This window comes from Panthera pardus, unplaced genomic scaffold (assembly GCF_024362965.1).
Source record: "Panthera pardus isolate Hobbes unplaced genomic scaffold, ASM2436296v1 HiC_scaffold_1, whole genome shotgun sequence".
NCBI lineage: Eukaryota > Metazoa > Chordata > Mammalia > Carnivora > Felidae > Panthera > Panthera pardus.
Genome location: NW_026526654.1, coordinates 79,812,005 through 79,829,238, shown reverse-complemented (window position 1 = coordinate 79,829,238; position 17,234 = coordinate 79,812,005). Strand labels below are relative to the sequence as shown.

General features: G+C 41.6%; 1 protein-coding gene across 8 annotated transcripts in view; it reads left to right on the top strand.

The window, feature by feature from the left end:
* FRY (FRY microtubule binding protein) overlaps window positions 1–17,234 on the top strand; it is a 441,494-nt gene that overhangs the window by 316,211 nt on the left and 108,049 nt on the right. For all 8 annotated transcript variants that reach the window (XM_053900511.1, XM_053900505.1, XM_053900498.1 and 5 more), the window contains 7 exons: window positions 175–282; window positions 8,255–8,513; window positions 9,802–9,984; window positions 12,543–12,629; window positions 14,816–15,075; window positions 15,505–15,694; window positions 16,316–16,440. In XM_053900511.1, the coding sequence (XP_053756486.1) occupies window positions 175–282; window positions 8,255–8,513; window positions 9,802–9,984; window positions 12,543–12,629; window positions 14,816–15,075; window positions 15,505–15,694; window positions 16,316–16,440 (1,212 nt within the window). The remainder of the gene's footprint in view (window positions 1–174; window positions 283–8,254; window positions 8,514–9,801; window positions 9,985–12,542; window positions 12,630–14,815; window positions 15,076–15,504; window positions 15,695–16,315; window positions 16,441–17,234) is intronic.

The window sequence follows — 17,234 nt, the reverse complement described above, 5'->3', positions numbered from 1 at the left end:
TGAGTTCCCTTAGAACAGGCCAAGCTACAAAGGTCAAAAACTTTTGAGAAAAATGTGCAGTAAATACCAGGCAGTGATCCAGAAGGCCTGGATTCTAGTCCTTTTTCACAGATTGGATTGATTCTTTTTTTAACTTTTTGTAGCCTTTGACCCATGTTTGTTTTCAAATTCTAGGGGTGAGAGAAAGCCAAAAATAGATCTTTTCAGGACCTGTGTTGCTGCTATCCCTCGACTCCTTCCTGATGGCATGTCAAAACTTGAACTTATTGACTTGCTGGCTAGGTAAGTGAGAGCTGCAGTGGGTTTATTCGATACAATTGATTATAATCCTTTGTCATGATTCTTAACGACAACAGCAAAAAGAATGATTATTAAAAAATTGACAGATTTTACTAAATGAGGCATTATTCTAGGTACTATGTATAGGCAAGGGGGAATAAAGAAATGTTTTTTTGCTTTTTTTCCTCATATTCAAGGGGCTTCACATCCAAATTAGAAGCAAATACATAAGTACATAAGGTAACCAACTATCCAAGGCCTGAAATTGTGCACATTAATAGCACCTGAAGTGTGACACGTGAGTTCAGTGGGCAGGGGGATTACTGGGGACTAAGGAAGTCAGCAAATCAGTTCTGGGAGAAGGTGAAACTTGACACAGAACCCAGAACGATAAAGAGAGTGACGACAGAAAGGCACAGAGGTAGGCCTGGGGAATGAGGAGGTGGGTCTTCCTGGAGAAGAGTTCATTCAGGGTCTGATTCCCGGTCTGAGGCCCACAGACCCCTCAGGAGCCAAAGTGCTTAGCTAATTTTAGTGCTTCAGAAATCTGCCCCAAACCATACATTGATCACCCTCCCAACATTTGTCCATAAGAATGCTCAGTCCAGCTAGAACCTCAAGTGAATTTGCTTTGAGTGAAATTATGTTGATACATTTAAATAAGCATAATTTTCACATGTTGATCTGAAGCCCTAGTTGACAGTTATGTGCCTTTAAATTAAAAATCAAAAGTGACGTTACTTAAAAGCAATTTAGAATGTGAAATCGTTAGGAATGGGGTGCATGAAGGGAGTGGGATGAGAAAGACCACAAGTCCTCCTTGACTTGAAAAAATAAAGAAAAAGGAATATAAAAGCCAATGATTAAAAGGCATAGAAATAAGACTGGAGTGGTAAATTTTGAGATAATCTTTACTGTTAGCTGAGGAATTTGGACCAATGGAGTTTTAAGCGAGAATAATGTTATAAAAAATATTAGTTTAGTCTGGTTAATCTGATAATGGTGGCACAGAGGAAAGCCCAGAGGAGGATAACAAACACTAACACTGACTGGGGCGCCTGGGTGGCTCGGTCGGTTAGGTGTCCAACTTCGGCTCAGGTCATGATCTCGCAGTGTGTGGGTTCGGGCCCCGTGTCGGGCTCTGTGCGGACAGCTCGGAGCCTGGAGCCTGCTTCGGATTCTGTCTCCCTCTCTCTCTCTGCTCCTCCCCCGCTTGTACTGTCTCTCAAAAATAAATAAAGTTAACAAAAAAGAATTTAACAAATACTAACACTGACTGAATTAAAGATGCATTACGCATGACCCCGTTTACCCACATTCACTAGCCCTTGGAGAGCACCCTTCTCATCAATATCCAAGTAAAGTAACCCAAGCCCTCATCCCACATGACTGCAGACCACCAGTGGCTATCCCATAGCCTCAGAGTATCTCCACAGAGCACCATGTTCCTGCTTATTGTGGTCATCACGCCCTCTCCTCCGGAGGGCCAGTATGGACTCCTGTTGTTCGCACCTTGCCATCAGTTAATATCTTTTGTAGCCTACTGTCTTCCAACCATAGACAAAACTGCCCCCTTTCCTTCTGCCAGTCACCACTAACACAGGATGGTGCTGGATTGTGAGACTGACTGAAGATCTATTACTTTGAAAACCACTGTCGCAAGCCCTGGTGCTCATTGGCCAAAGCCATGCACTCTCCTAGCTGGCTTTGGTCACTGCTACCCGTAACCTCTTCTTTCCTGTAATCAGCAGCCTCCACACCACGCGGCCTTCTTTCTTCCATTCCGTGTTTAGGACCTATTTCAGGAAGATTATAACGTTAAAAAAAAAGGTACAGCCTAGGCTTTTGCCGCAGCTTAACAACCAGAATGTGAACAAAGAGCACATTCGTTGGAAGCAGGGAAGCAGTGGAAAGGAAGGAAAAATAAGCCTGGATCAAAGAGGGGCTTCCAGCTCCGGGTGAGAAGATCCAAGGAGGAACAAAGGGTAGAATCCCAAAGAATAATAAGCATGGTGGTTTGGGGATAAGGGAAGCTGAGGAATAAGAGACTCAAATACTGTTAATATTTGAGTATCCCACGATGATGGCAAAAACTGAGGGTAAGGAAAAGCTCTGAAGCAGGCGCCAGGTGCCAAGGTTACCCCAAAAGGTATGCGAGCAGCCGGTCGGTATGCCAGGGACAGCAGTGGAGGACGTGAGTGAGTAGGAGTCAAGTGTTCGCACAGAGGAGGGGTTGCCGAGCGGAAGGGCTGGATGTGGCAGTGAGAAATCAGGGGACAGAGGACCGCTCGTCATGGCCTGTGAACCACCAGAGAGCGAGAGACCACCATCTGAGAGATTTGGAGGAAGTACCAAAAAAATGGGAACGAAATGGAATCACAGGAAAACCATGGATTTTGCAATCCTGCTTTTGCAATTTTACTAACCATGTGATCCAGACAAATTATTTAACCCGTCGGCCTTTTTGCCTTGGATGAAACAGGAATAATACCACCTATCTCATAAGGCTGTTGAGAAGGCTAAATGTCATAGACGTGCGCTTTGGTGCACCCAAGGGAAAATGTGTCAGCAGGGAAAAGGCAGTTTTCAGTTCGACTGAAGCAGAAGGAAAGTTCACTGGTGTCAGTGAAGTTCTAATTGCTGAAGATTACACGCACTGAGGCCTTTGGAATACAAAGTTTTTGAAATGTCATGCAGCGTTCAGATACACTCTCTGAATCTATTTTTCCGTGACTCTGTGGGGTGGACTCTTACCTCTGGAATCACTCTGATCACTGAATCCAGGGACGCCTGACTTCTGCTGACCACGGTGCCAGGCATGCCAGAAGGGAATTCTCTTAGACGTGGTTGGAATGTCAGTGCTATTTATGGTGCGTCGTGTTTATTATTACGTACATTCTTACAAAGCCCAAAGCAATGGGTACTGTTTTTATGAGGGGAAAGAGCAAATAAACATTCTTGAGAGTTCAAGTCTTAGAAATCAGGAAAATGACTGGACTTATATGGGAAGCCTGTGAAGAGACCTTTTTCATAAACTTTAAAGGAAGCCGGAGGCTATTCTCCTCAAGGGAAGGATAACTTGGAGTGCTTGACCTACACATCGGGTCCTGTTAACCTATGAGAAAATGAGCCCCTTCAGACCTCCTTGAGAGAGGGTCAAGGGACAAAATGAAGAAATTCAAGAGCAATAAATGTGGGTTTCACGTCTATAGTTACTTTATTCCCCCATCGTCAATCGCATTGGGACTGAGTTGACTCTTGAGACAATATACAGTCTAGTCAGAGAGGTATGAGACCTTTTAGTTTAGATACTTTGTGGTCGCACCCATGGTACGTTGTTACTGGAGAAAAACTTTCTTTTCTTTAAAACTAGCAAAATAAGACCGACATTCCTGCCAGTTCCCTGTTCGCCCCTTGACCCGCCCAAGCTCAGTTCCCTGAATAAGGAGTTTCAAGGATATGTCCCACATGACTGTCCCCAGAGCCCCTTGCCAGCATTTCAGGTAATGACTACATTACCACAGACACTCTAATTTCAGACTTACAGTAGTATGTTTAGCAGGACAATGGTGTATGGAATGAACTGGCAAACCCCTTTCCCCAAGCTACTACGTTTCTGATTTTATGTGTATCCCTCAGCCCACTTATAATGGCTGTGTGAAGAATCTTTCCAGTTGGGCTCCATGGAAGCCACGCTGGCTGTCCTGACATCATGATAAGATCCCTGGGGACAATTTCCTTCCTGTGCTCACAAAGCCTGCCCTTCCCAGCTGTCTGGGTACCCCTGGGATTCTCCACATAGCAGGGGAACTTACTTGTGTCCTTGGCCATGGGCATCATTTTTCTCTTAACTGTTCTCCCAGATGTTTCCTGCTCTCTCCCTTGACCACAGGAAGGACCTTTCCCCCAATGGCATACAGGCTTCTGTCCTCTGTCACTTCCCACAGCATGGCTGTTGCTGTGCTGTTCATGGTCTACCTTTCCCTTCGAATAATTTGTCATAAGGTTGTTAGAATCAAATAATGCATATAAATCACTTCACATAGTGCCTAGAACACAGTAAACTCTCAGCAAATGTGAGTTATTATTTTTAGGCATTTTTGCATTTGCATAAAAGATTATGCCATGATGTACAATGCATTTTCAGACACATTATGTTAAGGAAAGCTGGGCACGTATTTAGTCCTATTTTCAGAGAAGGAGATTTGGACTTCAGAAGAGTAAAATCAGTTGCCCAATGTACAGAATTTTCCTAAAGCCAAATGGCAGCGACACACGTCATTGGTTTGATGCAAAATGACAGATAAACACTTTTTATGCAGTGTTTCCTTATAACCTGTGGAGATTGATGAGGTAATGTGTACACAGTTTCAGAATCTTCTGTGGTACTTGAAAAATATTTATCATATACCATTTTTTATTCACCTTTCAGTATGTGTCTGTATAGTGCAAGGTGGCTAGTTGTTTTGAGTATCTGAGAACTATTGTCTCAATTGCATATATTGCCTCAATAAACCACTTACTCTTATTTCTTTAATTTTAATTTCTTTTCATTGAGATGCAATTCGGAGCACCGTAAATAGTTGCAGGTTCATTGTTTAACACCTGCAGAGAGGAAATTCCAGCCACTTCTGGCAATTATTACAAAGGCTAACCACCCACCTGTCGGCAAATTACTACTTTTGGAAACCATGGTTTCCTGGGCATCGCTTTAAAACCATTTTTCCAGGGCACCTGGATGGCTCAGTCGGTTAAGCATCTGACTTTGACTCAGGTCATGAGCTCATGGTTTTTGAGTCCAAGCCTTGCATCAGGTTGTGCACGGACGGCGTGGAGCCTGCTTTGGATCCTCTGTCTCCCTCCCATTCCCTCTGCCCCTCTTGCGCTCTCTCTCAAAAATAAACAAACATTTTTAAAAAATAAATAATAAATAAAACCATCTTTCCCTCTGCTGCCCTTGACGTTGTAGGGCAGCAGGTTCCTTACCTTTTCCTAATAACCTTTTGTTTTTCCTGCCATAGTTTAGAAGGGGCTGTTTCTCCTAATGGATCTTTTTCTTCTGGATATAGTCTGTGAACTTGAAAACACTCCCTTTTCATTCATGTATCTCTAACACAACAAGGTTATTCAAAAGTACTAAGCTGACCCCATGTGAAGCTGAGCTCACCTTTACGAAAGTGTTTTCCATTAAAAGTGATTTATCTGGTCTGACCAACCAAGAAGGTGGCCTTGCTCAGGTTCTGATTTTTCCCCTTTTAAGCCACACCCTTACTTATTCAATAACAGTCTGTGGGAGCAGCACATGCCCTCGCGATCACACAGCTCAGCCCCTCTGGATCACTGAAAGCGGGGCCTCCAGGACCTCTGCACTGGCACGTTACCATCAGTTAATGTTTACTGAGTGCCTGTTTTTCCCATCCTAAAGGTGGCTTGTCATTTGCAGAGGCTTAATCTTTCAAACATTCAGGACCATAGATAGTATAAATACAATAAATAGGAATCATGAACTTAAGATGGGAAAATGACTTCAATTGTTGTTTTATAAACTAATGTTTTTTTAAACCATGGGCTGCAGAATGACTCAGGGGTGCTTATAATGTTTCTTCCCATATGAGGGGGGCCTCAGGCCCTTAACCCCAGCTTTAACTCAGATATTATGTGTTACAGATTACACTTAATAAGCTGCTGATTAAAATACAAAGAAAGTTTGTAAGTTCTTTCTTTGTTTTACAAAGTTTGTAAGTTTGGCCAGTCCTCAACTGGAAGCTCAGGGCAAAGGCATCTTTGTTTTCTTTCAGTCACTGTGACCTCCTTAAGAACTGTAGACTGAGTGGGGCAAGTCTAACCGGAAGAAATAGCTTAGATCTTCCTTTTCATCATCTTTGTAGAACGTCACTTGCTTTTGGAACAGGAAATACATTTTCCCTGACTTGGTATATATCTGCTCATTAACAAGCTTTTGCCTGGTTTATATTGTCAAATTTGGACCAATTAGTGTGCTTTATGCTTTAGAGAATATGAAAGGTGTTTGCTTATCGAGTTTTTGAAACCATGTTTATTCAAAAATATAGAACTGTACCAGACTTGGTTTTTTTGCAGAAAACCAGATTAAGGGTTAGATGTGCTAGATTGGAATCCTGGACTTTGAGGAAGTTCCTTAACCACTCTGGGTCCCAACGTTTCCTCCCTTTCATTGAGGAGAATATCGACCATTTGGGGGCGCTCTCAGTGACTTAGCCATTTTCTTCTCCCACACTAAATGCCTCCAGGCTGCTGAGTCCTTAGAAATATGATCCCCTCAGTGTCTTTGATCTCTGTCTTCCTTCCTTACCACTCCTCTGCCTTGGGTCAGGCCCCCACCACTTGTTGCCTAAGTCACAGCAGTGACCTCCTAGCTGGTCTCTGTCCTGCCTCTGGTTGCTTCTCTAAGCCTTCTCCTCCGTATGTCTGCCTATTGTTTTTTTCCAGATGTGAATCTAATCATGTTATATCACCTATAACTTTCAAGATACAGTTTTTTTTTCTAATAATAATAGCTAACAGTTACTGAGTGCCTACCACACCCTCCTTGTGGTGCCATATGCCATACATGGGTCATCTTAATGAACCTCACAACAAATTTATGAAATGTGAGTACAGTTATTCTCCTTGTTTTCCAAATGAGGCTCTGAGGCTTAGGGAGATTGAGTAACTAGCACAAGGTCACATAGCTAGTAACTGACAGAGGCAAGACACTGATCCAGGCTTTCTGATCCAGAGCACACACACCTCACCCCTTCCCTGCTGTATTGCCTCCCTGCATGGCCCACAGACCCTTTGCCAAGCTGTCTCTGCTTCCTCTCCAACACCATCTCACCCCTGGCTCCTACAAGCACCCTACCCGATTGACACAACCATACTGACCTCGATATCCTAAGGGCTGTTACGTCTGCATCTCAGGAGAGTCTCAAAAATATTTGTGTGTTAAATAAATGAATAGAAGAATCTATACAACATTATGTTAACTGATGGTTAATACAATGTCAAGATTTAGTATCATTATGATACTCTAGGTTAAACCACCAATACCCTGACATTCTCAGGTTGACTTGGGTTTTCTCAACCTTGACATTGTCAGCATTTTGGTCTAGATAATTCTTTGTTGTAGGGAGTTGGCCCATGCATGTTTGGCCAGATCACTAGCTTCTAACTACTAGAGAACTGCCGGTAGCACTCTCTGAGTTGTGACAGTCAATAATGTCTCCGGACATTACCGCATCTCCCTTGGTGGGGCAAAATTGTGGACCATTGATCTAACCCTTAGTTGCTCATTTTCACTGAACTTCCAGATGAGTCCCTTAGCTTCTCTGGTACTCAGTTGTTTTATCCTTAAAAGTGACAGGGTTTGATACTAATTTATTCTATAGTCAATAATGTATTAAAAAGTTATTCAGATACACCTAAAGCCATGTAATATTTTAGATTTCATCCTGAAACAGAAAAAAATGACATTAATGAAAAACTGGGGACAGCTGAATAAAATCTGTAGTTTAGTTAATAACACTGCACCTATGTTAATTCCTTAGCTTTGATAAAGGTACCATGGTCATATAAGGTGTCCACATTAGGGGAGCCGAATGAAGAGTATATGGAAGGGTGAACCATTTTTTTTTAATGTTTATTTATTTTTTAAGAGACGGAGAGACAGAGTGTGAGTGGGGTAGGGGAAGAGAGAGGGAGGGAGATATAGAATCCAAAGCAGGCTCCAGGCTCCGAGCTGTCAGCACAGAGCCTGATGTGGGGCTCAAACCCATCAGCTGTGAGATCATGACCTGAGCTGAAGTCGGATACTTAACCGACTGAGCCACCCAGGGGCCCTGGGGGCGACCCATTTTTGAGACACAAGGAAAAACAGAGGCCTGTATTTGTTCAATCACAGATCTAGAAGAAAAGTTAATAAACTAAATCCCTTTATTTTCATTGACTCATTTTGCAGGCTGTCTATTCATATGGACGATGAACTGCGACACATTGCACAAAACTCTCTTCAGGGTTTACTTGTTGACTTCTCAGACTGGAGAGAAGATGTACTGTTTGGCTTTACCAACTTCCTACTCCGGGAAGTAAATGACATGCACCACACGCTCCTTGATTCGTCCCTGAAGTTACTGCTCCAGCTGCTCACGCAGTGGAAACTGGTCACACAAACTCAAGGAAAAGTCTACGAACAAGCCGGCAAGATCAGAAATTCAGAGGTAATCTTCACACTCCTCCCACCAATTTATATTCCCTAATACAGTACACACGTAAACGCGTCACAGCTCGGAGACACTTTGGCGTTCTTACTTCCAGCCACCTAGGAACTTTCTGCCCTGTGGTGGCCCTTAATTTTTCCATCCGTGTCAACTGTGACCGGGAAACTCAGGGTTGATATGTTATCAGGTGAGAGTTGTTAACATTCACAAAACCATTAAGGGAGTAGAAATCGCTCTTTTCCGAGAATTATGATTATACATCTGTAAGAGCAAACGGCTATAGGCATGGCTACTGAGCCAGCATGGATATGCATATATGAAAGTTAGCTGCCCACTAGTTTTGTTTTGTTTTTCCTAGCCTGCAACATATTGGTTGCCTTGCCCAATATCCACAGAGAAGAAAATGCAACCTTGTGGTTTCTTTATTCTTTCACAAATCAGTCCTAAATGGCAAAAAATTAATGACAACGTTATCAAGAGCCGGTTGAGGAGAAGTGTTGTCAGGAGAGCAGGGGCAGCGGTGACTTGGCATCGAATGAGCCGAGAGAGGGCCTGGCGAGGGAACAACACAGCTGAGAGTCTGGGGAAGGTGGAGGCTCAGGGAAGCACAACAGCGCTGAGGAAAGAGCCAGGATCCAGATCCTAGGTCATTCCTCTTTCCTTGTGTGTTGTACACCCGCCGAAGCACGGAAGGGAGAGAAACAAGGATTGCGTGTGCTTGTCATAGGGAAGCCCTGAAACGGATGTGGAATCTGCCCTGTTGTCTGGCTTGCTTTTGTTTCAGACCCACTTGGTCGTGGTTCGGAAACTTTGAGAACCCATCTCATAAGCACGCACAAACCTAGATTAGAATCTAACACAAATGCAAGTAAGTAAGTGTGATTAGGAAGTAAATGTTTGAAAATTCAGTTGAATGGTGTCCAAAAGTCTATAGGGAATCTGGCTAAAAACACATTAGGCCACTTTGACTGAATTTATGGAATAATTGCCAACAGTATATGAATAGAACCAGTTTTGTTCTTATTAATATTAATTGCCTTTGAAAGTGATTTATCAGAGGTAACAGATGGTTGATGGTATTTCAAAGTAACAATTGATCTAAAGAAAAAAGAGATCTGCGCTGTCATGAATAATAATGAGTTTATACTCCTGTCTGATTAGAAGCCACTGTAATTTATTTATTTTAATATTACAAGGTCACATGTGCCGAAAGATGTGCATGTGAGTACTTTCTTCTTCCTCGATTGTTATTTTTCTGAATATACAATGTGTTCTCATTACGTGACAGCTAATTCCAAATGGCTCCAGCCACAGAATTCAGTCGGAGCGAGGTCCCCACTGCAGTGTTCTTCACGCCGTGGAAGGCTTTGCTCTGGTTTTACTCTGCAGTTTCCAGGTGGCCACACGCAAACTGTCCGTTTTAATACTCAAGGAAATTCGAGCTTTATTTGCTGCCCTGGGTCAACCGGAGGTATGGATTATCCTTCTGAATTTTCCAATTCATTTCTTTTTTTTGAAGTTCAGATTAAAACCTGTAAATAATGCATTATTGTTTTCTGTCCTTCCGTTCGCACATGTCAAGAAATAATTTTTGATTCGTCATGGGGTTTTGATTATGAAATAACATTCTTGATCTGTATGAGTTATATATTCTGAGAGCAATAGAAAAAGACCACTCTTGATTCTGTAAGAGGTGGTGCTTGGTTAAGAAGTGAAGAATTTTAAGATTCAGTTATGTGTCATTTTTCTTTTTCTTTAAATTTTTTTAAATGTTTATTTTTGAGAGAGAGAGACAGAGCGTGAGTGGGGGAGGGGCCGAGAGATGGGGAGACACAGAATCCGAAGCAGGCTCCCGGCTCTGAGCTGTCAGCACAGAGCCCAATGCAAGACTCGAACCCACGAACCATGAGATCATGACCTGAGCTGACACCGGACGCTTAACTGACTGAGCCACCTAGACACCCCCAGATCATTATTCCCAATAATGTTCAGCACACATCAAATTAAGAAGATATTATTACATTTATACTAGAGAATGAACTTGAGAAAATAAGGAGTTCCATTGAAAATGATCAAGGTATCAAACAGTCTGGCTAACTGAAATTTGTTTAATTGCATCAGTAATTGTAGAAAATGCCATCGCAAGAAAATGTCCCCAGATCAGAGATCTGAGAATCAGAGATCAGAGAAGCGAGCCTATTATTAAGCATTATCGGCCAGCTGACCTCCACGCTTGGTCAAGTGCTCTACATCCTTGTTCTAACGTTAAGCATGTTGCCTGCGAGCCCAGGTGGCCAATCCCAGTACCTAGGTCGATGGGAGAAGGACCAGTTTTTTGTGTCCCATACTTCTTTGAAAAATGCTACTTTCCATTTTCCGGGTTTAAATCACTGACCTTGGTTTTATGACCTACAAAATGGCCATTGTCTTTACCAAATATTTTCAAATCCATCACAGTGCTTTATGTTCACTTTTCTTCAGATAGCTTTGTGATATATTTTAGGACATCTGTGGTTTCTGGTGAATGAATGTCTAAGACATACCGTAGTTTGGTAAAACTCTGTTCAGTCTCTAACTATGATAGTAATGATAACAATGATTACCATGGATGTGTCTGGCACTGTGTTGTGCTCTACACATAGTATCTCATTTAACTTTCACGATCACCTAAGAATTAGCGTTATTATCCACAGTGGACAGTTACGGAAATTGTGGTTTAGGGAAATTCAGTACCTTACCCAAAATCAACAGGATGCAACAGAGCCCGAACTGAAACCCCTGAAGCCCCGTGTTCTTTCTAAGTATAGCTGACATACAATTGTTACGTTAGTTTCAGGTATAAAACCCATGCTCTTAACTGCTTTTCCAGGACTGTGTTAAAAACATTTCTCATATGTTACTTTCTTGGACCAGCCCCAGCTTTGTATAATTTTTTTATTGAGGTGTCATTGACCTACAACATTATATTAGTTTCAGGTGTACAACATGGATCTATATTTGTCTACATTGTGTAACCATCCCTACAATAAGTAGAGTTAATATGTGTCACCATACAGAGTTATAGAATTTTTTTCTTGTGATGAGAACTTTTACAATCTGCTGTCTTAGCAACTTTCGAATATGCAGGATGGTATCATCAGCTATAGTCCCCATGCTGTGCACTACACCCCCATAACTCACTTATTTTGTAACTGGAAGTTTATACCTTGTGATTCCCTTCGTGCATTTCACCCACCCTGAAACCACCAATCTGTCCAATCTATGAGCTTGTGCTTTTTTTTTTTCCAACCACAATTTTTTTTGAAACCATTCTCATTCATACATGAATAATGACAACCCGAGGCTTTCCTGAAGGCTTTTAAAGTAAATAATTTGATATTTCTGAGCTTCTCTATAATAAAGGATGGCAAACATACACATACCCATATATATACATATGTATATATGCTATTTGTGTAGAAGGATTTTCAATAAGATACTCTCTCCTATACCCTGTAGTTTGCTTCTTTTACTAAATAGCTTACACAACATAGATACCGCAGAGTATGTGGTCAGTCTCCATTGCACTTTCTTTGGAACTAAAATTCAATCGTAGTCAACAATTTATCAGTTATTTTTGCTGATGAATGACTTATGGATGTAGCATTTTAGTGGTCCAGCAAAGCATATTCTTGTGGGGCTTTCATCCTTAGAATTAACGACAACGTGGACACTCTGAGGGATGATGTATGGCACGAGTGTTTGTTTAGATCCTTGTGTACACGCATGATTTTTTGAAATTCAAGTATATGTCTTTTCAGTACACTGTGAAGTTAGAGCTCTAATTATCTTCCACTGAAACTTGAAAGACTAAGCTCAGACTCAGGGAATTTAATCTACACATTTCACCATCTTGGCATTCACTTTTCCATGAGAAAACCCTTATCACTATCTTGCAAGCTGTTCTGCTTCGTGTACTGAACAAAGGCAGTGGGGTGGGTGGGAAGGATTCATTTTCCCATGGAGAGTAACTGCCGACCCTTCATACAGGACGATGACAGACCTATGATTGATGTCATGGATCAGCTAAGTTCTTCCATTCTCGAAAGTTTCATTCATGTAGCAGTTTCAGATTCGGTAAGTACACATTTGATCCTGATTCCTAACTGTTCTTAAGTACAAGCTCTGGATCTGTCTGACAAAGAGAGACAAAGAAAAATGCTGTGGCAGAATTCTGGGGTTTTATGTCAGATTAATAAACTGACACAACAGTACTTATGAAAACAAGACAGGCTTTTCAGATAGTAGCTGAGGAAACATCCAGATAAATTTCAAACAAAATTTGAGCCTCAGGAATATAGACAATATTTTGCAAACTGCAATTTCAAGAAGAATTGTTCAGGATTCTTTAAGAAAGTTAATTCTCTTTATTTATTATGCTTAACACTGTATGTAACTTCTATATGGTGCCTTACAGTTTACAGCATGCTTTAACATTATCTTTTTCAACCCTCATAGGTACTAAACACAAAAATATTTAGGGGCAGCGCCATAGTGACACAGAGAGAAGCATTAGGACTGGCACTTGACCCTACTTGGACTCTGACTATAGGACAGCCTTATCTGCCATGCAAATAGTTTCTTTCTTTTTCAAGAGCATATTGGCACACTTTAGTTTCCTGAAAAAGTTTGAAGGGAAATTGAAACTGATATTAACTATCCGATTTTTTTTTTTTAATCAGCATAGTGCAGTAAGGGGACCTAGATTAATTTCAGCTAAATAGCTGAAAAGAGGCAGTGCAGGTCAGGGACCGCTTGCAGAATCCACATTGCTGATGCCTCTTGTATATTATTGTCAAATAGCTATAAACGAATGCAAACATTTGTCACAAATAGCTATAAATGAATACAGAGCCTGAAGGTGTTTGTGAGCTTTTCATGGTCTTTTCTCTGAGACTGAGCACAGATCCTTACCTTTAGTGGCCCTGTCCTTGCTTACGGTCGTAGTAATAATGATCATTACTCAAACGAGTAAGCCCGGCAGCACAGACTTTCACAGTGATATTGAATAGTCCTTCTTTCCGAAATTCGATGTGTTTTAACATGGAATGGAAGAGTTGAGTTTAACTGTTATATACACATCTCTTATTTGTCGGCAGATTATATTTCGTTCATGTGATTTTGTTCTGTCTATCAGAATCAAAATCCTGAGCCAGGGGTAGCTAGAGCAGCCATACCTCACTTAGGAAGATGCACAGAAAGGGGAGAAGAAGAATGTGCCTGCCTTGTTCCAGATGTTTCTACATTCCTTAGCTCACATAATTTACCTAAAAGATCAGGTGAGATTAGCATTCTAATTCCCAAGTTATAAATTCATGTCTCCCAGACAGAGACTCTGGGATGCTCAGGACTCTTCCCAGGTCATGAGCTCTGAGTGGGGCTGCTGTTGGAACCTCCTCTCTGACACTGAAGCTCAAGATGTGCCCCCTTAAAGCCTGCTCACCATTGAGGCTACTAGTGTGGCACCTGACCTGTGGGAACCTGTAGACCCATCAGATAGAACGGGTCATTTTAAATGCCCGACAGTCATAAAGGCAATCTTCTCTCCGGGCACAGCTGCCAGATTATTTGAAATGTGGTCTTCCCCAAACTTTAATATTCTGGACTTAAAAGAGAATGACACATACGAACTTGCACAAGATATGCAGCAAAAAAGTTTTCAAACGTATTGGTTTTTTTGGCTTGATAGCATAGGTCAAGAATAAGTAGGTGCCTTACCTCAAAACCATCAGTGAAATGCCCTTCATTAAAGGGACTGCATTCAGCCATCTCCCTAAATCAGAGGGAAGGTATTTTAATCTAAGTAGAGGTAAACGAGATTATGGCATTAAAAGGCCCACACTACCAAGACAGGGATTAAAAACACATTTGTGAATCTTAGAAGTTAATAACTTTTAAGAATTTTCAATGGCAAATCCATGATCAAGTTTAACCCAGACCATATATTTTTCAATAAATATTCGGTGAGCAGTTGGGTCTACTAATGCACAGTGCTATGTGCCATTAAAACTGTTCAAAATATGACCTGTGTCCTTGAGCCCTGCACTTGAACTGCTTTCAGTCTTGCATCAGAAACAGCAGTGGCTACAAATGGGCATCCTATGTGGCAGGAGCAGGAGGGGTGTTTCAGATTCAAAGCTTGGCCTGTCGCAGGAGGTAATCAGGAAGAGCACTGTGGACGAAGGGGCATTTAGACCCAGCCGTGGTGGGGACGTGTAATTTACAGTGCACATTGATTCATTGCCTACTTCTTGGACCCACAGGCCACATTACCGCTGACCCACAGTGTGGATCTGCAGTGGTTGGTGGAGTGGAATGCAGTCCTGGTCAATAGCCATTACGATGTGAAGAGCCCTTCCCATGTCTGGATATTCGCTCAGTCTGTCAAAGACCCCTGGGTCCTCTGCCTCTTCAGTTTCCTCCGGCAGGAGAACTTGCCCAAACACTGCCCCACAGCCCTCAGCTACGCCTGGCCGTACGCCTTCACTCGGCTCCAGTCGGTCATGCCTCTGGTTGACCCAAAGTAAGAGAACTGTGTTTTCCTCTTTTGTTTATCATTTTTGCCCTCTTACATTTACATGTTATCTAAAAGATTGGCATATTATAATCCTCTCTGGTTTCTGCACTTCCTAATACAGAATTCTTAACATTGAATAAAAGCCAGTCAAAAACTCTTACTTAGCACTAGTTTGTTTGGTTTTTTTTTTCCTTAATAATCCATATGATTGACTATAGACTGTCAGAAACTTAGTGGTGAAAACAGTCTTAAAGTTCTATTCAACTTCCCATCCAATAGAGACATTCCCTGTCCAGACAGTTCTTAACAGCCTAGACAATCCTTGACGGGCAGTAGGTCAACTGTGTTGGGGCACTTCCTAGGGTCTTTATTTAACAAGTGATATTTAAAATGCAGAACTTAGTTTCACTCTTGTTTTCAACTCCGTACTTCCAGTAGCCCAATTAATGCCAAGAAAACCAGCACCGCCGGCAGTGGAGATAATTATGTTACCTTGTGGAGAAACTACCTTATTCTTTGTTTTGGAGTTGCAAAACCCAGTATTATGAGCCCGGGACACTTAAGAGCTTCCACTCCAGAAATAATGGCGACCACACCTGATGGTACAGTGAGCTACGATAACAAGGTGACGTGACATGCTTCAGAAGAATTATTCTGTAAGGTTTTTTTTTAGCTCGTTTGTCTAGAGTTCACAGTGCGCGTCGCACTGTGCCTGCCATCTGGAGTATATGGGATCAGATTTTCATCCTACACATTTCTAAATTCCATTGAGCGTTGACGTGCATAATTTATTAGTCCTCCCTGACAAGTGGGGAACTGAAGATTAAGAGAAGTTAAGAAACTTGGTTAAGACCATAGAGTGCCCTGAGGTTTATTCATTTATTATGCCCTGAGGTTTGGTTCCTGCCCTGCATACCACATTTCTCTCTCTCCTTGCCAAGTATTCTCCTTGAAACGATGCCTTCATTACATGATCTTGTTAAGAATGGGTTTGTAGATTTAATTTTGAAAAAAAGAAGACATAATAAAAGTATTCTTTAGGATTTGTGTCCCAGGTAAAAAATGCATTCATGGTGCTGTATTAAAATTTATGTCTGTCTTTGTTTTTTTTTTCTCTCTGAAATGATGGCAGTGCTTTGGGACGTGGTTTAGTACTTTGAAACTGTTATAATGGAATCATCCTTTGACTAAAGGAAGCATCCGTTATCATGTTACCTCTTTTTCACTTTTAATCAACTTGTTTCAGGCCATAGGCACCCCATCGGTGGGAGTTCTGTTAAAGCAGTTGGTGCCTTTGATGAGACTAGAGGGCATTGAGATCACAGAGTCCTTAGTTTTAGGATTTGGAAGAACAAATTCCCTTGTTTTCAGGTACGGTAGTCTCAATGAGTTGCTCTAAATTCGTTCCTACTGCTGTTGTCGTAGTTCCTGTTTTTAACTCAAGTTTGAGTCTGCGTGTTGGCATGTGCCTGGGGGGGTTTATAGGCTTTGTGCCATTTCCTTTGTGTCCTCGTGGTTTGACGTGCATGTAGCCAGCGTTTCTCATCGCCGCCTCGCTTTTCCCCTTTCGCCTTTGCAGCTTTGATTTTCCATCTCAGATTTTATCTCGTTTGCAAGATTGGTTTTAGATAGCTATAAGGGAAGGTAATTCAGTGTCCACCTCCAGAGAGCCAGACTGTTCAGAGGCTTTCATGTCAAAACAATGAGGTCTGCTCATCAGCCATTTATGCAACAGATCTCGAAGGCTAAGCACTGATAGAACTCTTTCAAGGGTATTCTGTTACACTAGTCAATCTTTTCAGAAGGTGCTTTATCTGCCTTAATAGAACCATCATATCTCGGATTCTTGGCTCATTTCACACCTTTAATCAAATAACCGTTCCATCTGAGGCAGTGTCAAAGCCTTTTGAAAGAGTCATCATAAAATATTAGTTCAGGCTGTCTCTGGTGACTTGAGCTAAGCATATAAGCACCAGTAAAATTCCCAAGTTTTTTATGTAGAGAGAAAAGGGAAAGCTCTAAGCATCTGCCATAGACCCTATTCAAAAACTAAAGATTAATGAGACATTTTAGAGGCAATTGGAAAAAATCTGTTACATTTTTCATGTATAGAGTCAGATTTTATTCTCATAAAAAGTAATTGTGAGTTCTGATACTGGAGTGTC